The sequence below is a fragment of the Drosophila grimshawi genome, unplaced genomic scaffold (assembly GCF_018153295.1).
Source record: "Drosophila grimshawi isolate 15287-2541.00 unplaced genomic scaffold, ASM1815329v1 contig_311, whole genome shotgun sequence".
NCBI lineage: Eukaryota > Metazoa > Arthropoda > Insecta > Diptera > Drosophilidae > Drosophila > Drosophila grimshawi.
In genome coordinates this window covers 3595114-3617499 of record NW_025063098.1, presented here as the reverse complement: position 1 = coordinate 3617499, position 22386 = coordinate 3595114, and the positions used below count along the sequence as shown (strand labels likewise).

The 22386-nt window shown below is 41.4% G+C and overlaps 2 protein-coding genes across 2 annotated transcripts; both read left to right on the top strand.

The window, feature by feature from the left end:
• The first annotated feature begins 7832 nt into the window (after positions 1-7832).
• Positions 7833-13305, top strand: LOC6563145 (indole-3-acetaldehyde oxidase). Its single transcript, XM_001990470.2, has 6 exons — positions 7833-7940; positions 8141-8295; positions 9025-9774; positions 9838-10071; positions 10404-12204; positions 12376-13305. Exons 1-6 carry the CDS (start codon positions 7901-7903, stop codon positions 13173-13175), a joined length of 3780 nt encoding a protein of 1259 aa, XP_001990506.1. The 5' UTR covers positions 7833-7900; the 3' UTR covers positions 13176-13305.
• A 2167-nt stretch (positions 13306-15472) lies between these two features.
• On the top strand, positions 15473-21081 carry LOC6563146 (indole-3-acetaldehyde oxidase). Its single transcript, XM_032736794.2, is given in 7 exon segments — positions 15473-15578; positions 15779-15933; positions 16799-17548; positions 17612-17845; positions 18178-19978; positions 20150-20521; positions 20524-21081. Coding segments are annotated over 7 exon segments (3777 nt in total). The 5' UTR covers positions 15473-15538; the 3' UTR covers positions 20949-21081.
• The last annotated feature ends 1305 nt before the right edge of the window (positions 21082-22386 follow it).

The window sequence follows — 22386 nt, the reverse complement described above, 5'->3', positions numbered from 1 at the left end:
GCGCACTTGAAGCTGTCCAGCTTTTCCTTCATTGCTATATATATATATATATATATATTTTAAGAGTTTTTGGGGTCCCTGCCGCTAGGCAGTTCGAAAAGTTTCATTGTAGTCCTGGGATTCTGGGCAAACAAAATTAAGCAGTCTGCAAGTTTTTAATTAAAAAAGGACGCGAGTATGCATTAAGCAGCTCAGCTAAGACAAGGTGAGAAGCTAAAGCGAAGTCCGCCTTAAACATAACGGTGAAGGGCGAGTCCCTTAAGATTCTGAAATGCCTACAGACTCAACTCGTATGCGCTGCAAATTACCCAAATTATCCAGCGCGAATACCTTGAGGGTGGTTTTCTACGGACGTCAAAGGTTTAATAACCTATTCCGCGAGCATTTCCCTCCATAGCAGCAGTACTATATGATATAATGATATATTCATTATTTAATTTTCTTTTTGTTAAATTCTGTTTCTTTAGTAATACCAATTGTCGACATAATTCACGATCAAAGAGCATGTAGGTTGTATTTATAGGCAAGTCGTACAGAGCAACGTCTTGCAGAACGTATGGGAATTATTAAAAAATGTGAAACGCTGTTCACATAGGCAACATCAGAATTAATTCGATAAATAGCCTTCAAATTGATTTATAATATATGCAGAAATATTATTGATCAACTGTACAAATTTCATTGAGATCGCAGATATGTGGTATGCTTAGCGTACTTAAATAACTAAACATATTTAAATATTAATAGTTGTATTTGTTTGTTGCCTTATTATAGTTTAAAAAAATATCTTTAGACAGGTTGAACTGAGTAGAATCATTTCAAGCTGTCTCTCGTGTATACCCAATACTCGAATGTGAATAAATTGCGTGGCTGTTGGCAGGAAATTTGTTTAATCTGCCAACAAATTGTGGAAGACACGCAATTGGAATCGCCGCTGCGAGCATTCGACCAGTTTTCTTCGTTGTTTTCTTACGTGGTGAGCTGAAAGCTGATGAGATGCAAATGGATTGGGCGCGATAAGGCGCCAGGTGAGACGAGGCAGGCGAAGCACAGACCAAGACTCAGACGCAGACTCAGAGACTCAGAGTCAGACTTAAGAGTTAAACGTGGGCTGTTTGCGAGCTGGTAACGCCAGCTTATTATTAACTGTATAATTTAATGTGTAGGCAGGAAATTGATTTATTATCAGCGTCAGTTAATTTTTTCTCGCCATCCCCACGTCTCTCTCTCTCTCTCTCTCTCTCTCTCTCTCTTACTCTTCACATATTTTAAATTAAGCGACTCGCATGCGGCATAAATCTTGCCACTTTGTATCTCGAAAAAAAAAATAAAATAAAATAAAATAAATTACAAATTAAGTTGTTGGCTCCCACAGTTAAGCAACCGGGTGACAACAACTTTAACATTTTTAACAACAACAAGCTTGAAATAACGCACGTTATTTGTAGATAAGGATAAAGCAAAAACAACAACAACAACGCTTAAAGCTGTGTGGCAACCTTTCGCCTCGCTTAATAATTTATCACGCCTGTATTTATTATTTTTATTTTATTTATTTTTTTGCCAGCTTCCTCGCATTATCGCAATATTTCGCTTATCTTCCGGTTTTGTTATTTCTCGCCAACAGCTTAACGCCCGAATTTATCTGTAAGGTTGGGATAAGGTTGATAACATAAATATTTCATTTTGATTAATCCAGCCGACAAAAAAAAAAAATAATAGTTGAAAGATGATTGAAAAACAATCTGCGTAGAAGCTGTTTGAGAAACGAGCAAATATTGTTTAAGAAAGCCAACAGGAAAATCTGGTAAAAACCGACTATTTAAAACGACACCCAACCATTCTGCAATTTTGGCAACTTAATCTACAAAGTAGAGTTTGTTAAAGATTGCGAACTTATGATATTTATATTCTTGATCTGCCTCACTAGTCGAATCTGTTCGTTTGTCTAGTACCTCAGTTTTAAAGCTATATTGATGAATATTGACACATATGCGTCATTTTGCTGTCAGATCAGATATCTACATTTGGACTAAAAAGTCATCAACATAGGACTACTATATCATTTAGCTTCACTATCCAAAATCGATTAAAAATTTCGTTCTTGTGTCAACCAAATTTTTGCTTATATCTATGTATGAATTTTAGAATATCTTCGAAATTTCAAAACATAAAAGTTACCAATATTTAGATATAAATAAATATGCATATACAAAAATGCCTGTGCATTGAATACTTGTTGCCTGATTACAGGGCATTTTTATGGCCAATACTCTAGAATAAAATATTGCTATTTGCGTCCATCCAATGAGTTTTTTTATTTACGCCTATTCAAATATATTTAGTATTTGGCTCTCAACATGGCCATCCATCACTGGGCTGATATTGCTCAACTGCCAGAATCATCGCAAATTTGATGAAGCAAACAGGAAATTTGCTGTCAATTACCTTTTACCACTAAAGTCCAACTGTCATTTCGGCTTTGAATAGTTTGTCATTATTGGGCAGACTGGTTGTTGTTGTTGTTGTTGATGTTGTTACTGTTACCATTGTTACGATGTGCAGTCAATCATTCAGTTAGCCATGCCATGCACTCAGTTATTGAGTGCGTTGTGGCATCGAGAAACCGTGACTATTTCGAATGCATTTCTTCCAAATTTCGGCAGCTTTTATTTGTTTTTGTTTTTTTGTTTTTTTGCTGTTTTTGTTTTTGTCGTGTTTCCGTCCGAAGGGACAAATTGCTATTAAATTGCCACACACAATTGCAAAATACCATAAATCGAACAGCATCAAAACCAGTTTCCAATATGACCACTCAGACAGTTAGCCCCTTCCACCTAAGCTATGGAGAGACCCCTCTGCAATCCACAATTTTAATGGTCTGGGTTTTCCGCTTGGTTAGCTCAATTTGCGTGGCTACTTTCAATTAGGTTTCCGCTCTTGTTTTCTTCTTTTTTTTTTGTTTTTTGTTGATCGAAAGCTCATTTCACTTAAATAACTAGTTTAAATGTGTTAGACGGCAATGCTCGACTGGCAGTTGCCCTTCTACAAGTTCGGGCATGTACAGAAAGCTTGCAGAGAATAAAATCTTGGTTTTTATGATTTGCGAAGAATATTATTTAAATATAAAAAAACGAACTTTAGTTATTGCTTGTAAGAGTCAACATCTCTGAGATCAACTAAACTAATACTGATCACTATAATATATATATATATATATATATATATATATATATATATATATATACACGTAGATATTTAACTAAAATCCCTTTTATACATGTTCATTCATGTACAGGGCATATATGTTAGTTGTTTATTTGTCGCAAATAAAATAACGATAAACAGCTAGTTTATAGGGTTCGGTTGCGTTCTAATAGGTTTTATAGAGTTTTCGTTGAACTCGTAAAAATAGAAATGTTATAGTTTCAATTGCGTTGCTGTCCCGCAAATGGTTTTGACGACAGTTGCACGGTTGACAGGCGGGGGCGCGACAGGTGCAGCTGCCACCAAAAATATCGTCTTGTTGGGTCCAGCCGATTGGTAACCCGATATCCCACCCACGAACCCACCCAGACACCGAACGGCCGATTGACTAATGAATCAATTAAATGGCATCCTCAACAACATTGAACTTACCACCAAGTTCAACCTACAACATTTCGCACTTGGCCATAAATTTATCTCACGATTGCAAGAAGCTGCCAACAAATGCAGCCAAAGTCATCAAAATGCGTCGCTCGCTTTATCGAGGCACATGCATCAGGCCAGAAGCGGTTCGACGAAAGTTAAACGGGAAATTATTTCAAGCAAATAATGCGCATTTAATGTGACATCCGACAGGCGACAAGAGAACCGAGTCTCGAAGCAAAAATAAAAATAAAAATAAAAATATAAAAGACCAAAGCCAAAAGACTAAAACCGGATTTCAAAAGTATGATTTGAATTCAGCCGAAATTTATTTACACTTTTAAAAGAGAAATCATACCAAGGAAATGCATAGCAAAATTAGTTCCACTCATTCTAAAAGTGATAGAGAAACAGATAAAGAGAGTGAACACTCTCGTAAATTATAACTTTTAAAATAAAAAACGAATCTTAAAATCGAAATTTTCAAGTCAAATATACCCTCAAAAATGGATAAAAATAGTATACTCCATAATTGTATTATTGTAATATATTTTCATGATCAGCATCAAGAGCCGAGTTGATTTTGCCATGTCAGTCTGTCCGTATGAACAAGACGATCTAAGAGACTAAAATATCCATAGACTTTAAATTTAATTGCTCTCGTATTTCCCGCGCATATCCAGATAATTTCAGTTTATCGAGAACTGTCTTCCAGTTATTTGTAACATACCTTCATATGTAATTAATAAGTAGTAAACATTTCATTAAGTTTAGCTGTTAATCAAACGAATTTTGAAATTTGAACAAACTATTTAACAGCTGGGTGTGGGAAATTGCTTAGTCTTGCTTTCTCGACTTTAGCATCTTAACTTCTTTTCACTATTTTATTTAAGATACATTATAAAAATTGTCAATGTAAATAGAAACATGTTATTACTAAAAACGTTGTAAATAATGCACACAACAACCATATGATATACTAATAAGATATGATCAAGATAAACAAACATATCAAGCAAGATGAAATATATGCAAACCATATTTTTAAATGAGTAGACCTCGGTTAAAACTAGTATCAAATTTAAAATCAAATTAACACAATATTAAATGAAAACTTACTTAAAACTTTCCAATATATAACTAACATATTGTAACTTATTTAACAATAAAATCGAATTTAATATTTAACATACTTCTTAGTCAGGTTGGTAACATCTTTTGTACCTGTCAGCTGACATCTGATGTGGACTGACACCGACAGTCCCTACTCAGATGTTGTTCCTTCGCTTCCTCCACACACCAAAAGCGAACGGACCTCGAATTGAAGTGGAGAGCGTGTCTTCTCCGCCACCTAACCCGCTCCACCGTCATCAGGCCAAATGACGCATTATTGAACTGTCAATGGATGTGACAAAGGGTTAAGCGTGTCACAATCGAGTAGTTGCTAAGTTGTCTCTCTTTTTTGTGTTGTTTTGTTTTGTTGAGCAAAGGGTCTTTGAATGCATAAAACCATGTTTGTTGTTTGCTTGTCGGATGAGTTTACATATCAAATATTGATGGTAGAAGTTATATGTGATACGTAAATATATCTGTCCAATGTTGTACAGTTGAAATTGATCGTATTGATGTGTTTACAGGCACAAACAATGCGAATTGATTTTCATAGTTTTTATTGATCGTTGTGCATTGAGAAGAGCTAAGCTGAACCTGAGCTTTGCTGAAGAGTTTTTTTTTTCGATAACTTCAACTTATATCTGACTTGAAACTTCACTGCGGACTTTTGTAATTCAATCAAGCTCAGAGCAAATTTAGAAAACTTTCAGCTTCATTTCTCTTAAATAAATTATCAATAAGCATCGAACAAAAAAAAAAGAGCGGACAGTTTTTGAGCTTTTGCAAAACATTCGCTCATGAATAATAGCCCATCCCATCAAACACACAAATAAAAATTGCAAAGTGTTAGACCTTATCGGAACACACAATATTTATTGCATGAGATTGGCAACGAGGCTGTGCTAAAGACAAGGGACAGACAGCTTGACTTGGGGCTTGGCAGTTCGAACTCTAATTTGTGGGTCAGTGTCGGGAGAGCTCATCAAAGTGAACTTAGTCAAAGCAGGGAAAGAGGGAATGAGGAGGTTTCTTTGGCTGTGTGCTAATCTGAGCCTGGAACCTGGAACCTGAAACTTGAAACATGGAACATGGAGTATGGAACCTGGAGCCAGGAGCCTGTGTGTGCATCATCATCTTTGGTAGTTGGACACGTCACTTTTCGTGTTTGATAAGGATCCGCAGCGAGAACGGAACCAAAGACAAGGCAAAGGCAAATTCGAAGACGAAGGCGTGCGCCCGAATATATATTCGAATTTTATTATGCATGACAGCTCCATGAACAACAACAGCAACAGCAACAGCAACAACAATAACAACGAACACTCCCACTGCCCCGTCATGAAGTCATGTTTGGGCCACAACAGTGGAATGAGGTGGTGGGGGGTGGGGTGTGCTCTTTTTATTTTGGATACCTGTTTGACAGCGGGTTGCCGGCCTTTTGGGTACCTTTTCATTATTGGGTGCGAGCGGGAGGAGGGATTGCGCAGTATTCTATAGCCGAACCGAATGCTTAGCCATGTGAAAAAAGATAGCGTTTTTCATATTTAAATTTTAGTTGTTTAACGTTTGAATACGATTTTTGAATATCGATAAGGTGTAAGGCGGAACGGTTCCCTTTTGTTGTTGTTATTGTTGTTCTTTGGCATGTTCTGTATGCCGTTTGCATGATTATGTAACATTTCCCAACACGTATTCTTCTCGCTCGACCCGTTTACACATGCATCGATTTATATTTTGACAAATGATTTCTAAATGAGTGGACACTTTTTTATCAACCTCCTTCTCGGGCAACCAAACATCGAAATTCTTTGGAGTTAATCAAAAAAAGGAGCCTGTGTAAATATTTATTTGACTGCCAGCAGCAGGTAACGGAATAACGAGCGTACATTTAATTAATTAAACCGCGTTAAGATGCAACAACAGCAGAGGGCAACAATATATAGAAAAACGACAAAAAAAAAACGCATCGATCAATTTGACGCTGACTAATGCAGCCCATGAGAATAATTTGAAAGAAAAACACCTTTATATTTTGCATATATATGGCATTTCATATGGTAGCGGAAGCATTGTATCGATATCTGAAGAACATCAAAAGTTAGTCGGTTGCAAGAAGGCACTAAATTAACATCAACGACAAAAATCTTTGCTATATAATAAAATAAAATATATTATTATATCTATGTGAATGTGCATATCACCAAATAAGTATTACTACGCAACAACATATAAATATGGTATACATTTAACGACATACATATGTACATATAAAATACACATTAAACACATTTGCATTAAGTGCTTTTCAATTGCACAACCAACTTATATTCATTTGTAGATAGTTAATAACTTGATTTATTTAATATTTAAATTCTGATTGCCAATTATCCCATAACAATAAGTTTAAAAAAATATGGTACAATGGATATGACTTTTACAAAATTGTACATTTATGGAAATACTCAAAATCTTAAGTATTTTTAGAAATGATTAAAACACAATTGGTTTTTGAGATAAAGCATTTGAATAATGTATAGTTTGTAATTTAGCCATTTATAAGAAAATGTATAATTTATTTATTTAAACTTATTTTACTGACTGCTTATTTTTATTTTTTATATGGCAAACGTGGCTATGCGTGCCGAGCAATTATTATTAAAGAGAGCTGCGGACGTGACTTGCTTTGCAGAAAGTGCAACAAATTATTATTAAATTAAATACATTATATCGTTTTCGGTCTGCTGACTTAAATTACCAGCATGCATTTGACATAACAAAAAGCTAATTTTGTAAATTCTGTACTCAACAAGCATGCAAGTAAATTAATTCAAATTTACTTATACAAATACATTAAAATAATACTGCAAATTTACGCAATTTGTTGTTTGCATTTTTCATTTTACATTGTTTGCAATTGAACCGTACACATTTCATCTGGATAAATGTGTTTGCAGCCGCCAAGAAAATTGCAAATTGTATGCCATCGCTTGCCAGTTGACAATCAGTTTAAGGTGAATACCAGAAGCAACCAGAAGCATCAGCAGCTGCACCAGGAGTAAATTAACGGAGCATTTTACATTTAGAAAAATAAAATAAGGGTTTTGCATACATTTGAACTCCAGTGTTTCAGTGAATAAGTGCACGTAATTATTCCGACATGACGACTACATTCACAATTAACGGTCAGCCCTACACAGGTAAGTTGTAATTACAAAAATGACAATCGTACGAAGACGACTATTAGATGACCTGCACTGGTAGCTGGTAAATAAAATAAATCGCGAACGATTCCATCGGATTCAAGTTAGCGAATGGCATTTTAATTTTCCATACGTCCGTCATGTTGAACTGTTTGCTATACTAAATATCGCTTCTTATTCGATTTCTCGCTACGCAGCGAATCTGACCAATTTGCCGCCAGACATAACGCTGAACACCTTCATCAGGGAGCATGCGCAGCTGACAGCCACGAAGTTCATGTGCCAGGAGGGCGGCTGCGGCGTCTGCATTTGTGTGCTGCGCGACGGTCAACGCAGCTGGGCCGTCAACTCGGTAAGAGTGTTTCCAATTCCGGATTCGTATACCCTGTAGTCGTGCAAAACGGAGATTGTTTAGGCAGGATTATTATATACATTATGGGTCAGTACCCCAACCTTTTGCATGAACTCAGAAAAAAAAACACCCTTATTATTTAGAAAGTAAACTTCTAAAATTGATGGTTGTGGTTGAATGGTGAATTTGTCTAAAAATATATATATATTATGTAGAAAAATATGTCTAATTTCCATGGTGTGTACCATAGAAAAACTTTTACATTGCCTTAATTTGCAAAACAAACTTACAGAAATGATTTATTCTAAAAATATAGGTTTGCATTTGTATTTCATGGAAATATTTTAGTGTTAAGAAATTTATTTTTGAAAAATAGAAAATGGACCACAATTTTTTAATTTCGACGTAGAGCAAGCCTCTCTAATTTGAAAAAATATATTTATAAAATCAAGATAAAAATGTAGTTTTTAGTGAGATTTTAATTTTAGGCCAATTTTGTATATTTCAACGTGATGTTTTTCTGCTTGTACCCGTAAATAAAGAAGGGATTAATGTGATTAATTGGTAAATACTTTTTTTTTAAAACATGTTTTTGATATTTACTTATAGTGTTCTCAATACTCTCCAAACTGAAGTTTTCGTTGCTCGAATTAATAGGGTATCTTTTCGTCGGTGCACACAATCGATTCGTTCACTTGGATTTACTCACCCAAAACTTTGCATTTGCAGTGCCTGACGCTGTTGAATAGCTGCTCGCAGCTGGAGATCGTGACGTCCGAGGGACTGGGGAACAAGAGCAGCGGCTATCATCCGATCCAGAAGCGTCTGGCGCAGTTGAATGGCAGCCAGTGCGGCTACTGCTCGCCGGGAATGGTGATGAATATGCACGGATTGTTGGAGTCGCGCGGTGGTCAAGTCACCATGGCTGAGGTGGAGAATGCATTTGGTGGCAACATTTGCCGCTGCACCGGCTATCGACCCATCCTGGACGCCATGAAGTCCTTTGCCGCGGACAGCAATATTCAATTGCCAGCAGAGTGTGTAGCGGACATTGAGGACTTGAACATGAGGACCAGGAAACAGTGCCCCAAAACAGGCAAACGCTGTGCCGGCAATTGCGTAAGGTCCAACCTCATCTACGACGATGGCAGCCAATGGCATTGGCCAAAGACTTTAGTCGAACTGTTCGAGGCACTGGAGAAGGTGGGCGAGCAGGAGGAGTTTATGCTTGTTGCCGGTAATACGGCGCATGGCGTCTATCGACGTTCCCCGGACACTCCTCGGCACTTTATCGATGTGCGCGGCGTCGGCGAGCTGCAGGAGCACAGCAGCGATGCCCAGCAGCTCAAGCTGGGCGCCAATCTCAGTCTCAGTCAGGCCATGGATATCGTTAAGGACACCTCGCAACAGGCTGGCTTTGAGTATCTGCAGCAGCTGTGGCAGCATTTAGATCTCATTGCCAATGTGCCAGTTCGTAATGTACGTTTTCTCAATTTGTCCACAACTCCCAACTGTCAACTAATTCCGATCTTGATCTTGCAGTCTGGCACCCTGGCTGGCAATATCGCGATTAAGAAACAGCATCCCGAATTCCCATCGGATGTCCACATCAGCTTCGAGGCACTTAATGTCCATGTCCTGGCGTCTATAAATGCCAAGGAGCAGCAGCAAATGCCACTGGCCGACTATTTGAGCTCCAAGGATAGAAAACTGGTGCTGAAGGCATTCCTGTTGCCTGCCTATCCCAAGGAAAAATACATTTACGAATCGTATAAGGTATCCAGGCATTCCACGTACACATATTAAGAGAGCATTATTTACATTTGACTCAGATACGCACTCATTTCCTAACAGACAACTTTTGTTCCTGTGTATTATAAATATCCTTGGGGATTTTACTTAAAATAACCTCCTAATATCCCATAAAAACTTTATTCCAGGATACAATTTGAAGATTACTTTTATTTGAAATATTGTGTTCCCATTCTAATTACAGGGTATTAACCAGATTTCAAAGCATAGTCAAAAATACAATCAGATAAAAGATATAGTAGCGAGATAGTTTTCTGTTAAGTATCTGAATTTTGAATCTTCTGTTGCCTCCACAGATCATGCCACGTGCCCAGAATGCACATGCCTATGTGAATGCCGCATTTCTGCTGGAACTTGGAGCGGAGTCGCAGGTGAAAAGTGCTCGCATTTGCTTTGGCGGCATTCGGCCGGACTTTGTGCATGCGACGGCCATTGAGGAGCTGCTGCTTGGACGCAATCCCTTCGACAATGCCTGGTTGGAGCAGGCGTTCGCCAAGCTATCGACGCTGCTGCAGCCGGATGAGGTGCTCCCGGATGCCTCGGCCGCATATCGTGTGAGCTTGGCTGGTGGACTGCTCTATAAGTTTCTATTGAAGCACGCGCCCGCCGCATCAGTGAATGATGCCTTTAGGAGCGGTGGCAAGCTGCTAGAGCGAGCGCTGTCCTCGGGCACACAGGTGTACCAGACAAAGAAGGAAAACTATCCGGTGACGCAAGCGGTGCAGAAAGTGGAGAGCATGATTCAATGTTCCGGCGAAGCCACCTACATGAACGATGTGCTGACCACAACCAACACGCTGCACTGCGCCTTTGTGGGCGCCACCAAAGTGGGTGCAAGCATTGAGCAAATTGATACGACTGAGGCACTGCGCCAACCCGGCGTAATAGCCTTCTACAGTGCCAAGGATGTGCCCGGCTCAAATACGTTCACTGACCCGACATTTGGCTACGAACCCGAGGAGATCTTCTGTGCAACACGCGTGCGTTACTACGAACAGCCCGTGGGCCTGGTGGTCGCTCTGAGTGCGGAGCGGGCTCAGCGTGCTGCTAAGCTGGTCAAGATCACCTACAGTCAGTCGCAGTTATTGCGTCCCGTGCTACCCAGCTTAAGCGATGTGCTGGACATGTCGCCGCTGGATTCGTCGCTCATCATCCAAATGGCCAAGCCGAAGCCGGGCAAGTTTCAGTGCAGCGCCGAGCCGGATGTGAGTGTGCGAGGTGTCTTCCAGATGGGACTGCAATATCACTTCAGCATGGAGCCACAGACTACAGTCGCCATGCCGTTTGAGGATGGCCTCAAGATCTACTCGGCCACCCAGTGGATGGATCACACACAATCGGTGATTGCCCACATGCTTCAGCTGAAAGCGAAGGACGTCCAACTCCAGGTGCGGCGCTTGGGTGGCGGCTATGGCAGCAAAATAACACGTGGCAATCAAGTTGCCTGCGCTGCCTCCTTGGCTGCCCACAAATTGAATCGTCCGGTGAGGTTCATTCAATCCTTGGAATCGATGATGGATGCAAATGGGAAGCGCTGGGCCTGTCGTTCCGATTATCAATTCCATGCGCTTAATTCTGGTAAGATTGTTGGATTGCAGAATGATTTCTACGAGGATGCTGGCTGGAATACCAACGAGAATCCCGTCACCGGACACTCCAAATTTACGGCCGCAAACTGTTATGACTTCAACGTTGCCAACCATAAGATCACTGGCAATGCTGTCCTTACCGATGCACCCAGTTCGACATGGTGCCGTGCACCTGGCGCCGTTGAGGGCATTGCCATGATTGAGAATATTGTGGAGCATGTGGCGTTTGTGGTTGAACGAGATTCAGCCGAGGTGCGTCTTCTAAACATAGCCAAGGATAACAAAATGACAGAGCTACTGCCACAATTTTTAAAGTCGCGTGAATATCATGCTCGCCGCCAGGAGATCGAGGCCCATAATGCTAACAATCGCTGGACCAAACGAGGACTGGGTTTGTCCATCACGGAGTATCCCATAATTTACGTTGGACAATATGCGGCAACGGTAACCATTTATCATGTCGATGGCACCGTCGTTGTCACGCATGGAGGCATCGAAATGGGTCAAGGTGAATTATTCCAATATTACATATTATTCCAATATAATATAATAATAATATTCAAAAATAAAATATTCTCCATTGATTTAAACAGGGTATCCTCCAGTGTCGGGCACTCTCGACTAGCTTGGTCTTTTATCAGTGAATTCACAAAGGTGTTTTGGTCCTTTTTCTCCACAGGAATGAACACAAAGGTGGCCCAGGTGGCCGCCTTCACGTTGGGCATCGAGTTGAGCTATATTAAAATTGAGTCGTCGGACACCATAAATGGCGCCAATTCGATGGTCACCGGTGGCGCCGTGAGCAGCGAAAGTCTCTGCTTTGCGGTGCGTAAGGCATGCGAGACGCTCAACAAGCGCCTGCAGCCGATGAAAAAGAAGGGTGTCGGCTGGGAGGAAACGGTCCAAGCGGCATTTGCGGCATCGATCAATCTGATTGCATCGGACCATTACAAGGAAGGCGACATGCAGAACTATCATGTGTATGGCATGGCGTTGACAGAGATCGAGCTGGACGTGCTGACCGGCAGCAATCAAATCCGGCGTGTCGATCTACTGGAGGATGCTGGCGAGAGTCTCAGTCCCTACATCGACATTGGTCAGATCGAGGGCGCATTTGTCATGTGTCTGGGCTACTGGCTGAGCGAGCTGTTGATCTACGAGCGACAGACGGGTCGCTTGCTCACGAATCGCACGTGGAACTACAAACCGCCAGGCGCAAAGGATATACCCATTGATTTTCGCGTCGAAATGGTGCAGAATCCACAGGCGAGCAGTGCTGGATTTATGAGCTCCAAGGCCACCGGCGAGCCGCCCTGTTGTCTGGCCGTCAGCGTAATCTTTGCTCTGCAACAGGCATTGCAATCGGCCAGGAAGGATGCCGGCTTGCCTCGCGAGTGGGTCCGTCTGGGTGCACCCACAACGCCCGAAATATTGCTACTGAATGCCGGCCACGATATTAAATCATTTCGACTTAAATGAGGAGCAATAATGCAATTGAAACTGTTTAAAAAACATGTTTATATCTACGTATGTACACACTTATATATTGGACCTAGATATTAGTTAATTGATGTTAACTTCAATGAATAAATATTAACTTTGACATCCACGAACAGCTGTTCACAAAATCCACACATGTCAACAACAGTAAGTTAACATTGTGGATTTTAGGTTTGCAGCTGCTGGCAATTTAACATCGTTTTTTTTACCAATAACTTTTGTTGGTCTGAAAACAGACTTTTAATTAGGTTTAACGGCCGAAGTACACGGATCTCAGAGGCTTTAAGAGCTAGAGTAGTCGCATACCCCGCGCAGATCAGATTGTGCGGCGAATCAACAATAATTTGTATTTCTTCCATAAAAAAAAAACAATAAATATCTCTATCAGCTTAGTCCGCTCGCCACTGTGTTGGCTGTGGGGAATGTTATATAGCCTGCATGTCCCTCTCTTCCTATAAATTCCTGGTCAAAATTTATATTTATATTCCCGATGATTTAGAATTCCATTTCGTCCGTTTGCTATACCCTCACCCCACCCAATCTCATTAACTTAAGACTTGATTTCTATTGTAAATATAAGTATCGATATACCGATACTTAAGTATTAATCGTTGCTGCGATATTCAAACATATTTCAGCAATTTCCATTTCGTATTACAATAGACTATTAATTGACTCTTCGTCTATTTTCTCATCGACAATATTCTTATCTAATAAGTGTACATTTCGAATATCTAATACTCTATTGGCCAACACTAAATTCTAAATTCTGTCTATTTACAATTATTTATATTAATACGTTCAGAAGAAAAATTATGTATTTTTTTGCTAGATCACCGAGCATCACTGTTGAAGGCATTGCGCATCACTGATGCCGCAGGGGTTATGGATGATTGCGGCGTGCCAATTGACCATAATTAATTGGACGGCGGCCAACTCACGGGTATGTTGGGATGCTCTTGATCGTCTTACTGTTCCCTGGATTGCATTTCTGTTTCAGCCCCGGCGATATCCTCCGTGTTAGCGGCTGGTCAGTCTTTCGTTTATTCTATCTGTTGTTGCCGCTTGTTTAGTCCTTTTCATAGTCTTATATATTCAATTTTCTATGCGCATGCGGCCCTTTTCTTTCCTCCTTCGGCTCCTTTTCTTTCTTTCTCTTTCTCTTTCAAGGTAGGGTGCCAACATAAATGATCGATCTATCGCCGACCTTTACAAAGTGTGTTTGATTTTATCAATAACTGTCCCCGTTTAGCGAATATCGATACTTATCGTTTTCCGATAGCAATAAAAGCCATAATTTGTGATGAGAAGCTTCTAATTAATACATAAAATACATGTGGATATTATTGATCAATTGAAACTTTCATCAAGATTGAATAGAAGTCACCTGGGTTATGCATAAATATGCTAACGCAATTGTGAGAATGGGACGGGAAACTTGTGTGTATTTTGCAACTCCTCATTGTCTACGATTGTGGAATGTATGTATATACATACATATGTATGTACATACAATGTAAATGCACACGTTTGTCGCAAGCCGATGAATAAATACATATAATGATTGTTTTTACACGCGAGACCTGTCTACGATATCCGTTGCTTTGTTTTAATTGTGACTCTGTCTCTGGCTGGAAAGATGTCTGCTAAGTTTTATTTATGTGCCTTTCGATTTTTGTTACGTGCTTGAGAAGGCATACAAACATACATATACATATGTATGTGAATTAAATCAAACAAAACTAAATAAAAAACATTAGATGAGTTTTCTTTATATGCATGACGACGATCAACACCGTTTGCACAATTATTTTGATTACGCAATTTTAAGTAATATATATGTTCTGAAAGAGGTATACTTAAATAAGTTACGATCTTGAAAAATAAAATTTGATTACTATTTTTGTAAAGATCACGACCTGTCTCTTTCCATCTCTTTATGTAACTGTATATTGTGACTAACGAAGCAAGAAAACAGCAGCATCGACGAAAAACAAAAACAAAACCAGCGCCGTTAGTTTGATTGAACCGAGATAGCAAAGCTGCAATTAGAGTTGAGCAACAACAACGCCAGGCTGCGAATTATTTTAATTTTTTTCTGCTCAAAAGTCGTTAATTAAACAACAACAACAACAGGTATCTATTCAATTCAAACAAGTGCTCACAGCTGCCAAGCACGTCGACATTCAGTTGAATGCGAACAACCGAAGCCGCCAGAAGCATCAGCAGCTGCACCAGGAGTAAATTAACGGAGCATTTTACATTTAGAAAAATAAAATAAGGGTTTTGCATACATTTGAACTCCAGTGTTTCAGTGAATAAGTGCACGTAATTATTCCGACATGACGACTACATTCACAATTAACGGTCAGCCCTACACAGGTAAGTTGTAATTACAAAAACGACAATCGTACGAAGACGACTATTAGATGACCTGCACTGGTAGCTGGTAAATAAAATAAATCGCGAACGATTCCATCGGATTCAAGTTAGCGAATGGCATTTTCATTTTCCATACGTCCGTCATGTTGAACTGTTTGCTATACTAAATATCGCTTCTTATTCGATTTCTCGCTACGCAGCGAATCTGACCAATTTGCCGCCAGACATAACGCTGAACACCTTCATCAGGGAGCATGCGCAGCTGACAGCCACGAAGTTCATGTGCCAGGAGGGCGGCTGCGGCGTCTGCATTTGTGTGCTGCGCGACGGTCAACGCAGCTGGGCCGTCAACTCGGTAAGAGTGTTTCCAATTCCAGATTCGTATACCGTGTAGTCGTGCAAAACAAGTATTGTTTAGGCAGGAATATTATACACATTCTGGGTCAGCACGTCGAGCTGATGCGAACAGTCTGGTCTGAGTGATCACCTCTTTATACACTCAGATCTCCCTGAATTCGCCATACTTTTGGCACCAAGGGTTTGTCACATTATTTTCTAAAAACCGGGGTTTGAATTTCTTAATTTCAGGTTGACTTTTTCTAAAATGTAGACAAAATACGTATAATTTCCAGGGTTTATTTTGCTTTTTGTGTACAGCAGAAGAATTCCTATATTTGATTTTTACTTATTACTTACTTATTATTGTTATTAAATGTTGGTATTTTAAGATTTCACATATACAAACCTTTCACATAGCTTTGAAGTTTATATAGCTTAATTTGCAAAACAAACTTACAGAAATGATTTATTCTAAAAATATAGGTTTGCATTTGTATTTCATGGAAATATTTTAGTGTTAAGAAATTTATTTTTGAAAAATAGAAAATGGACCACAATTTTTTAATTGTCTATTTAGCGCAAGACTTTCCAAGGTTAAGAAAAATTATACCTAAAAACAAGTAAAACTTTATATTTTTTAGGATGACGTTCTGAATTTTCAGTGCGTTTTTTTTCTGTGTGTACAGTGGTAGAGTATCACTTAAAATGGAATATATCCAAATATTATTAGAAAACATAATGTTTTTCATATTTACTTATAGTCTTCTCAATACTCTCCAAACTGAAGTTTTCGTTGCTCGAATTAATAGGGTATCTTTTCGTCGGTGCACACAATCGATTCGTTCACTTGGATTTACTCACCCAAAACTTTGCATTTGCAGTGCCTGACGCTGTTGAATAGCTGCTCGCAGCTGGAGATCGTGACGTCCGAGGGACTGGGGAACAAGAGCAGCGGCTATCATCCGATCCAGAAGCGTCTGGCGCAGTTGAATGGCAGCCAGTGCGGCTACTGCTCGCCGGGAATGGTGATGAATATGCACGGATTGTTGGAGTCGCGCGGTGGTCAAGTCACCATGGCTGAGGTGGAGAATGCATTTGGTGGCAACATTTGCCGCTGCACCGGCTATCGACCCATCCTGGACGCCATGAAGTCCTTTGCCGCGGACAGCAATATTCAATTGCCAGCAGAGTGTGTAGCGGACATTGAGGACTTGAACATGAGGACCAGGAAACAGTGCCCCAAAACAGGCGAACGCTGTGCCGGCAATTGCGTAAGGGCCAACCTCATCTACGACGATGGCAGCCAATGGCATTGGCCAAAGACTTTAGTCGAACTGTTCGAGGCACTGGAGAAGGTGGGTGAGCAGGAGGAGTTTATGCTTGTTGCCGGTAATACGGCGCATGGCGTCTATCGACGTTCCCCGGACACTCCTCGGCACTTTATCGATGTGCGCGGCGTCGGCGAGCTGCAGGAGCACAGCAGCGATGCCCAGCAGCTCAAGCTGGGCGCCAATCTCAGTCTCAGTCAGGCCATGGATATCGTTAAGGACACCTCGCAACAGGCTGGCTTTGAGTATCTGCAGCAGCTGTGGCAGCATTTAGATCTCATTGCCAATGTGCCAGTTCGTAATGTACGTTTTCTCAATTTGTCCACAACTCCCAACTGTCAACTAATTCCGATCTTGATCTTGCAGTCTGGCACCCTGGCTGGCAATATCGCGATTAAGAAACAGCATCCCGAATTCCCATCGGATGTCCACATCAGCTTCGAGGCACTTAATGTCCATGTCCTGGCGTCTATAAATGCCAAGGAGCAGCAGCAAATGCCACTGGCCGACTATTTGAGCTCCAAGGATAGAAAACTGGTGCTGAAGGCATTCCTGTTGCCTGCCTATCCCAAGGAAAAATACATTTACGAATCGTATAAGGTATCCAGGCATTCCACGTACACATATTAAGAGAGCATTATTTACATTTGACTCAGATACGCACTCATTTCCTAACAGACAACTTTTGTTCCTGTGTATTATAAATATCCTTGGGGATTTTACTTAAAATAACCTCCTAATATCCCATAAAAACTTTATTCCAGGATACAATTTGAAGATTACTTTTATTTGAAATATTGTGTTCCCATTCTAATTACAGGGTATTAACCAGATTTCAAAGCATAGTTAAAAATACAATCAGATAAATGATATAGTAGCGAGATAGTTTTCTGTTAAGTATCTGAATTTTGAATCTTCTGTTGCCTCCACAGATCATGCCACGTGCCCAGAATGCACATGCCTATGTGAATGCCGCATTTCTGCTGGAACTTGGAGCGGAGTCGCAGGTGAAAAGTGCTCGCATTTGCTTTGGCGGCATTCGGCCGGACTTTGTGCATGCGACGGCCATTGAGGAGCTGCTGCTTGGACGCAATCCCTTCGACAATGCCTGGTTGGAGCAGGCGTTCGCCAAGCTATCGACGCTGCTGCAGCCGGATGAGGTGCTCCCGGATGCCTCGGCCGCATATCGTGTGAGCTTGGCTGGTGGACTGCTCTATAAGTTTCTATTGAAGCACGCGCCCGCCGCATCAGTGAATGATGCCTTTAGGAGCGGTGGCAAGCTGCTAGAGCGAGCGCTGTCCTCGGGCACACAGGTGTACCAGACAAAGAAGGAAAACTATCCGGTGACGCAAGCGGTGCAGAAAGTGGAGAGCATGATTCAATGTTCCGGCGAAGCCACCTACATGAACGATGTGCTGACCACAACCAACACGCTGCACTGCGCCTTTGTGGGCGCCACCAAAGTGGGTGCAAGCATTGAGCAAATTGATACGACTGAGGCACTGCGCCAACCCGGCGTAATAGCCTTCTACAGTGCCAAGGATGTGCCCGGCTCAAATACGTTCACTGACCCGACATTTGGCTACGAACCCGAGGAGATCTTCTGTGCAACACGCGTGCGTTACTACGAACAGCCCGTGGGCCTGGTGGTCGCTCTGAGTGCGGAGCGGGCTCAGCGTGCTGCTAAGCTGGTCAAGATCACCTACAGTCAGTCGCAGTTATTGCGTCCCGTGCTACCCAGCTTAAGCGATGTGCTGGACATGTCGCCGCTGGATTCGTCGCTCATCATCCAAATGGCCAAGCCGAAGCCGGGCAAGTTTCAGTGCAGCGCCGAGCCGGATGTGAGTGTGCGAGGTGTCTTCCAGATGGGACTGCAATATCACTTCACTATGGAGCCACAGACAACGGTCGCCGTGCCGTTTGAAGATGGCCTCAAGATCTACTCGGCCACCCAGTGGATGGATCAAACACAATCGGTGATTGCCCACATGCTTCAGCTGAAAGCGAAGGACGTCCAACTCCAGGTGCGGCGCTTGGGTGGCGGCTATGGCAGCAAAATAACACGTGGCAATCAAGTTGCCTGCGCTGCCTCCTTGGCTGCCCACAAATTGAATCGTCCGGTGAGGTTCATTCAATCCTTGGAATCGATGATGGATGCAAATGGGAAGCGCTGGGCCTGTCGTTCCGATTATCAATTCCATGCGCTTAATTCTGGTAAGATTGTTGGATTGCAGAATGATTTCTACGAGGATGCTGGCTGGAATACCAACGAGAATCCCATCAGCGGACACTCCACATCTACGGCGGCCAACTGCTATGACTTCAACGATGCCAACCATAAGATCAATGGCAATGCTGTCCTTACCGATGCGCCCAGTTCGACATGGTGCCGTGCACCTGGCTCCGTTGAGGGCATTGCCATGATTGAGAATATTGTGGAACATGTGGCGTTTGTGGTTGAACGAGATCCGGCCGAGGTGCGTCTTCTAAACATAGCCAAGGGTAACAAAATGGCAGAGCTGCTGCCACAATTCCTAAAATCGCGCGAATATCGTGCCCGCCGGCAGGAAATCGAGAACCATAATGACAACAATCGCTGGACCAAACGAGGATTGGGTTTGGCAATTATGGACTATCCCATATTCTACTTTGGACAATATGCTGCAACGGTGGCCATTTATCATGTCGATGGCACCGTTGTTGTCACGCATGGAGGCATCGAAATGGGTCAAGGTGAGTTATTCCAATATTACATATTATTCCAATATAATATAATAATCATATTCAAAAATAAAATATTCTCCATTGATTTAAACAGGGTATCCTCTAGTGTTGGGCACCCTGAACTAGCGCAGTATTTGATCTGTGAATTTAAAAAAGTGTTTTGGTCCATTTTCTCCACAGGCATGAACACAAAGGTGGCCCAGGTGGCCGCCTTCACTTTGGGCATCGAGTTGAGCTATATTAAAATTGAGTCGTCGGACACCATAAATGGCGCCAATTCGATGGTCACCGGTGGCGCCGTTGGCAGCGAAAGCCTCTGCTTTGCGGTGCGTAAGGCATGCGAGACGCTCAACAAGCGCCTGCAGCCGATGAAGAAGAAGGGTGTCGGCTGGGAGGAAACGGTGCAAGCGGCATTTGCGGCATCGATCAATCTGATTGCATCGGACCATTACAAGGAAGGCGACATGCAGAACTATCATGTGTATGGCATGGCGTTGACAGAGATCGAGCTGGACGTGCTGACCGGCAGCAATCAGATCCGGCGTGTCGATCTACTGAGGATGCTGGCGAGAGTCTCAGTCCCTATATCGACATTGGTCAGATCGAGGGCGCATTTGTCATGTGTCTGGGCTACTGGCTGAGCGAGCTGTTGATCTACGAGCGACAGACGGGTCGCTTGCTCACGAATCGCACATGGAACTACAAACCGCCAGGCGCAAAGGATATACCCATTGATTTTCGCGTCGAAATGGTGCAGAATCCACAGGCGAGCAGTGCTGGATTTATGCGTTCTAAGGCCACCGGCGAGCCACCCTGTTGCTTGGCCGTCAGCGTAATCTTTGCCCTGCAACAGGCACTGCAATCGGCCAGGAAGGATGCCGGCTTGCCTCGCGAGTGGGTCCGTCTGGGTGCACCCACAACGCCCGAAATATTGCTACTGAATGCCGGGCACGATATTAAATCATTTCGACTTAAATGAGGAGCAATAATGCAATTGAAACTGTTTAAAAAACATGTTTATATCCACGTATATACACACTTATATATTGGACTAGATATTAGTTAATTGATGTTAACTTCAATGAATAAATATTAATGCGGATGTTATCAGACCTATCAGCTTTTATCCATTTACTTATTCTCTTAAAGTTGTAGAATTTTCTTCTTGCTCCAAACTGTTTTTAAAGCTCCTTTTGCAATATTTAAATTATCCTTTTAAATATAAATGGATTCGTGCAAATTGTGTAATAAAAGCTGATAACAGATAGCAAATCACCGGGTGGGTGTCGCCAACAAATACTGTCCAAACTTGCCTTTTAAATTGCGATAGATAAAGCTAGTAACGATGTTTGGTAACTGAAGCTCTTAAAAAACGGTCGATGAAACGTTGAAAATTTTGGGCGAGAGAGTGGGCGTGCCCGAAAACATTATTTGAGAAGGTTCCTAGTAATCTTCCTTCCATGATCGGTAATTTTAGCTCTTAAATTACGAGTTAATTACTAGTGCGATCTTAGCTCTTAAATTGCTTTTATCGTTTTTAAGGGCGAAAAATTTGGTGACTAGCTTTCAAATTGTGTGCGAAATATTGTTTTATCGACTTACTCTAACAGGTGTATCCGTTTAGGGGGCGGAGTGGGCAATTTTTGATCGATCTCATAGGGGAGTTACGAATAACACACTTTTCAAATTTGGTGACTCTAGCTTACAAATTGTGGAAGATATGCGCATTTCAAATTTGTAGGGTCGAAGTTCCTGGGGGCAGCGGGTGCGGGCGAGGTCTAAAAATTGTCAAATATTTCAGAAGATATAACCATTTAAAATTTTTAGGCGTCGACTCCGGGGCGAACATCCCCAACAACCTACCAACAAAATTTGGTGATTTCAGCCTTAAAATTATGGGTGATATGTGGCCTTATCGATTTGCAAATATCGATTTTATTGATTATCTAGCCCCCTAGATGATAGATCTAGTGGACGTAGCATGCAAATTTTTATACTTTGTCCGACGCGGGCACAGACCAATATATGTTCAAAGTTTCGGTCGCGAAATTGCAATATATTTCAATAATAATAAATAAAAATGTCGATTAAAACAAGAAATAATAAGATGAAAGGAAGAGGCGCGCATGTCGAATATCGATGAACCCATATTTGCGAAAAAGGGGACTTAAGGAAGATTTGCAAGCGATGAGAGTATTCAGAAAAATGTTTGATGTATTGGCTTTTTATAAAATAATTTTAGAATTTACTCCGAAATCCGGAACTATTTCATGAAATCTTTCATATGAGCGCCGAAAATTGTAATTACCTGTTTGGATTGTTGGAGGGGTATGACTATGAATCGAAACACCCGATCGCTTTTCAAATAGGTAAATGTACTGATGTATAATTTGTATGCCTGGCGTTCGGAAATCTAC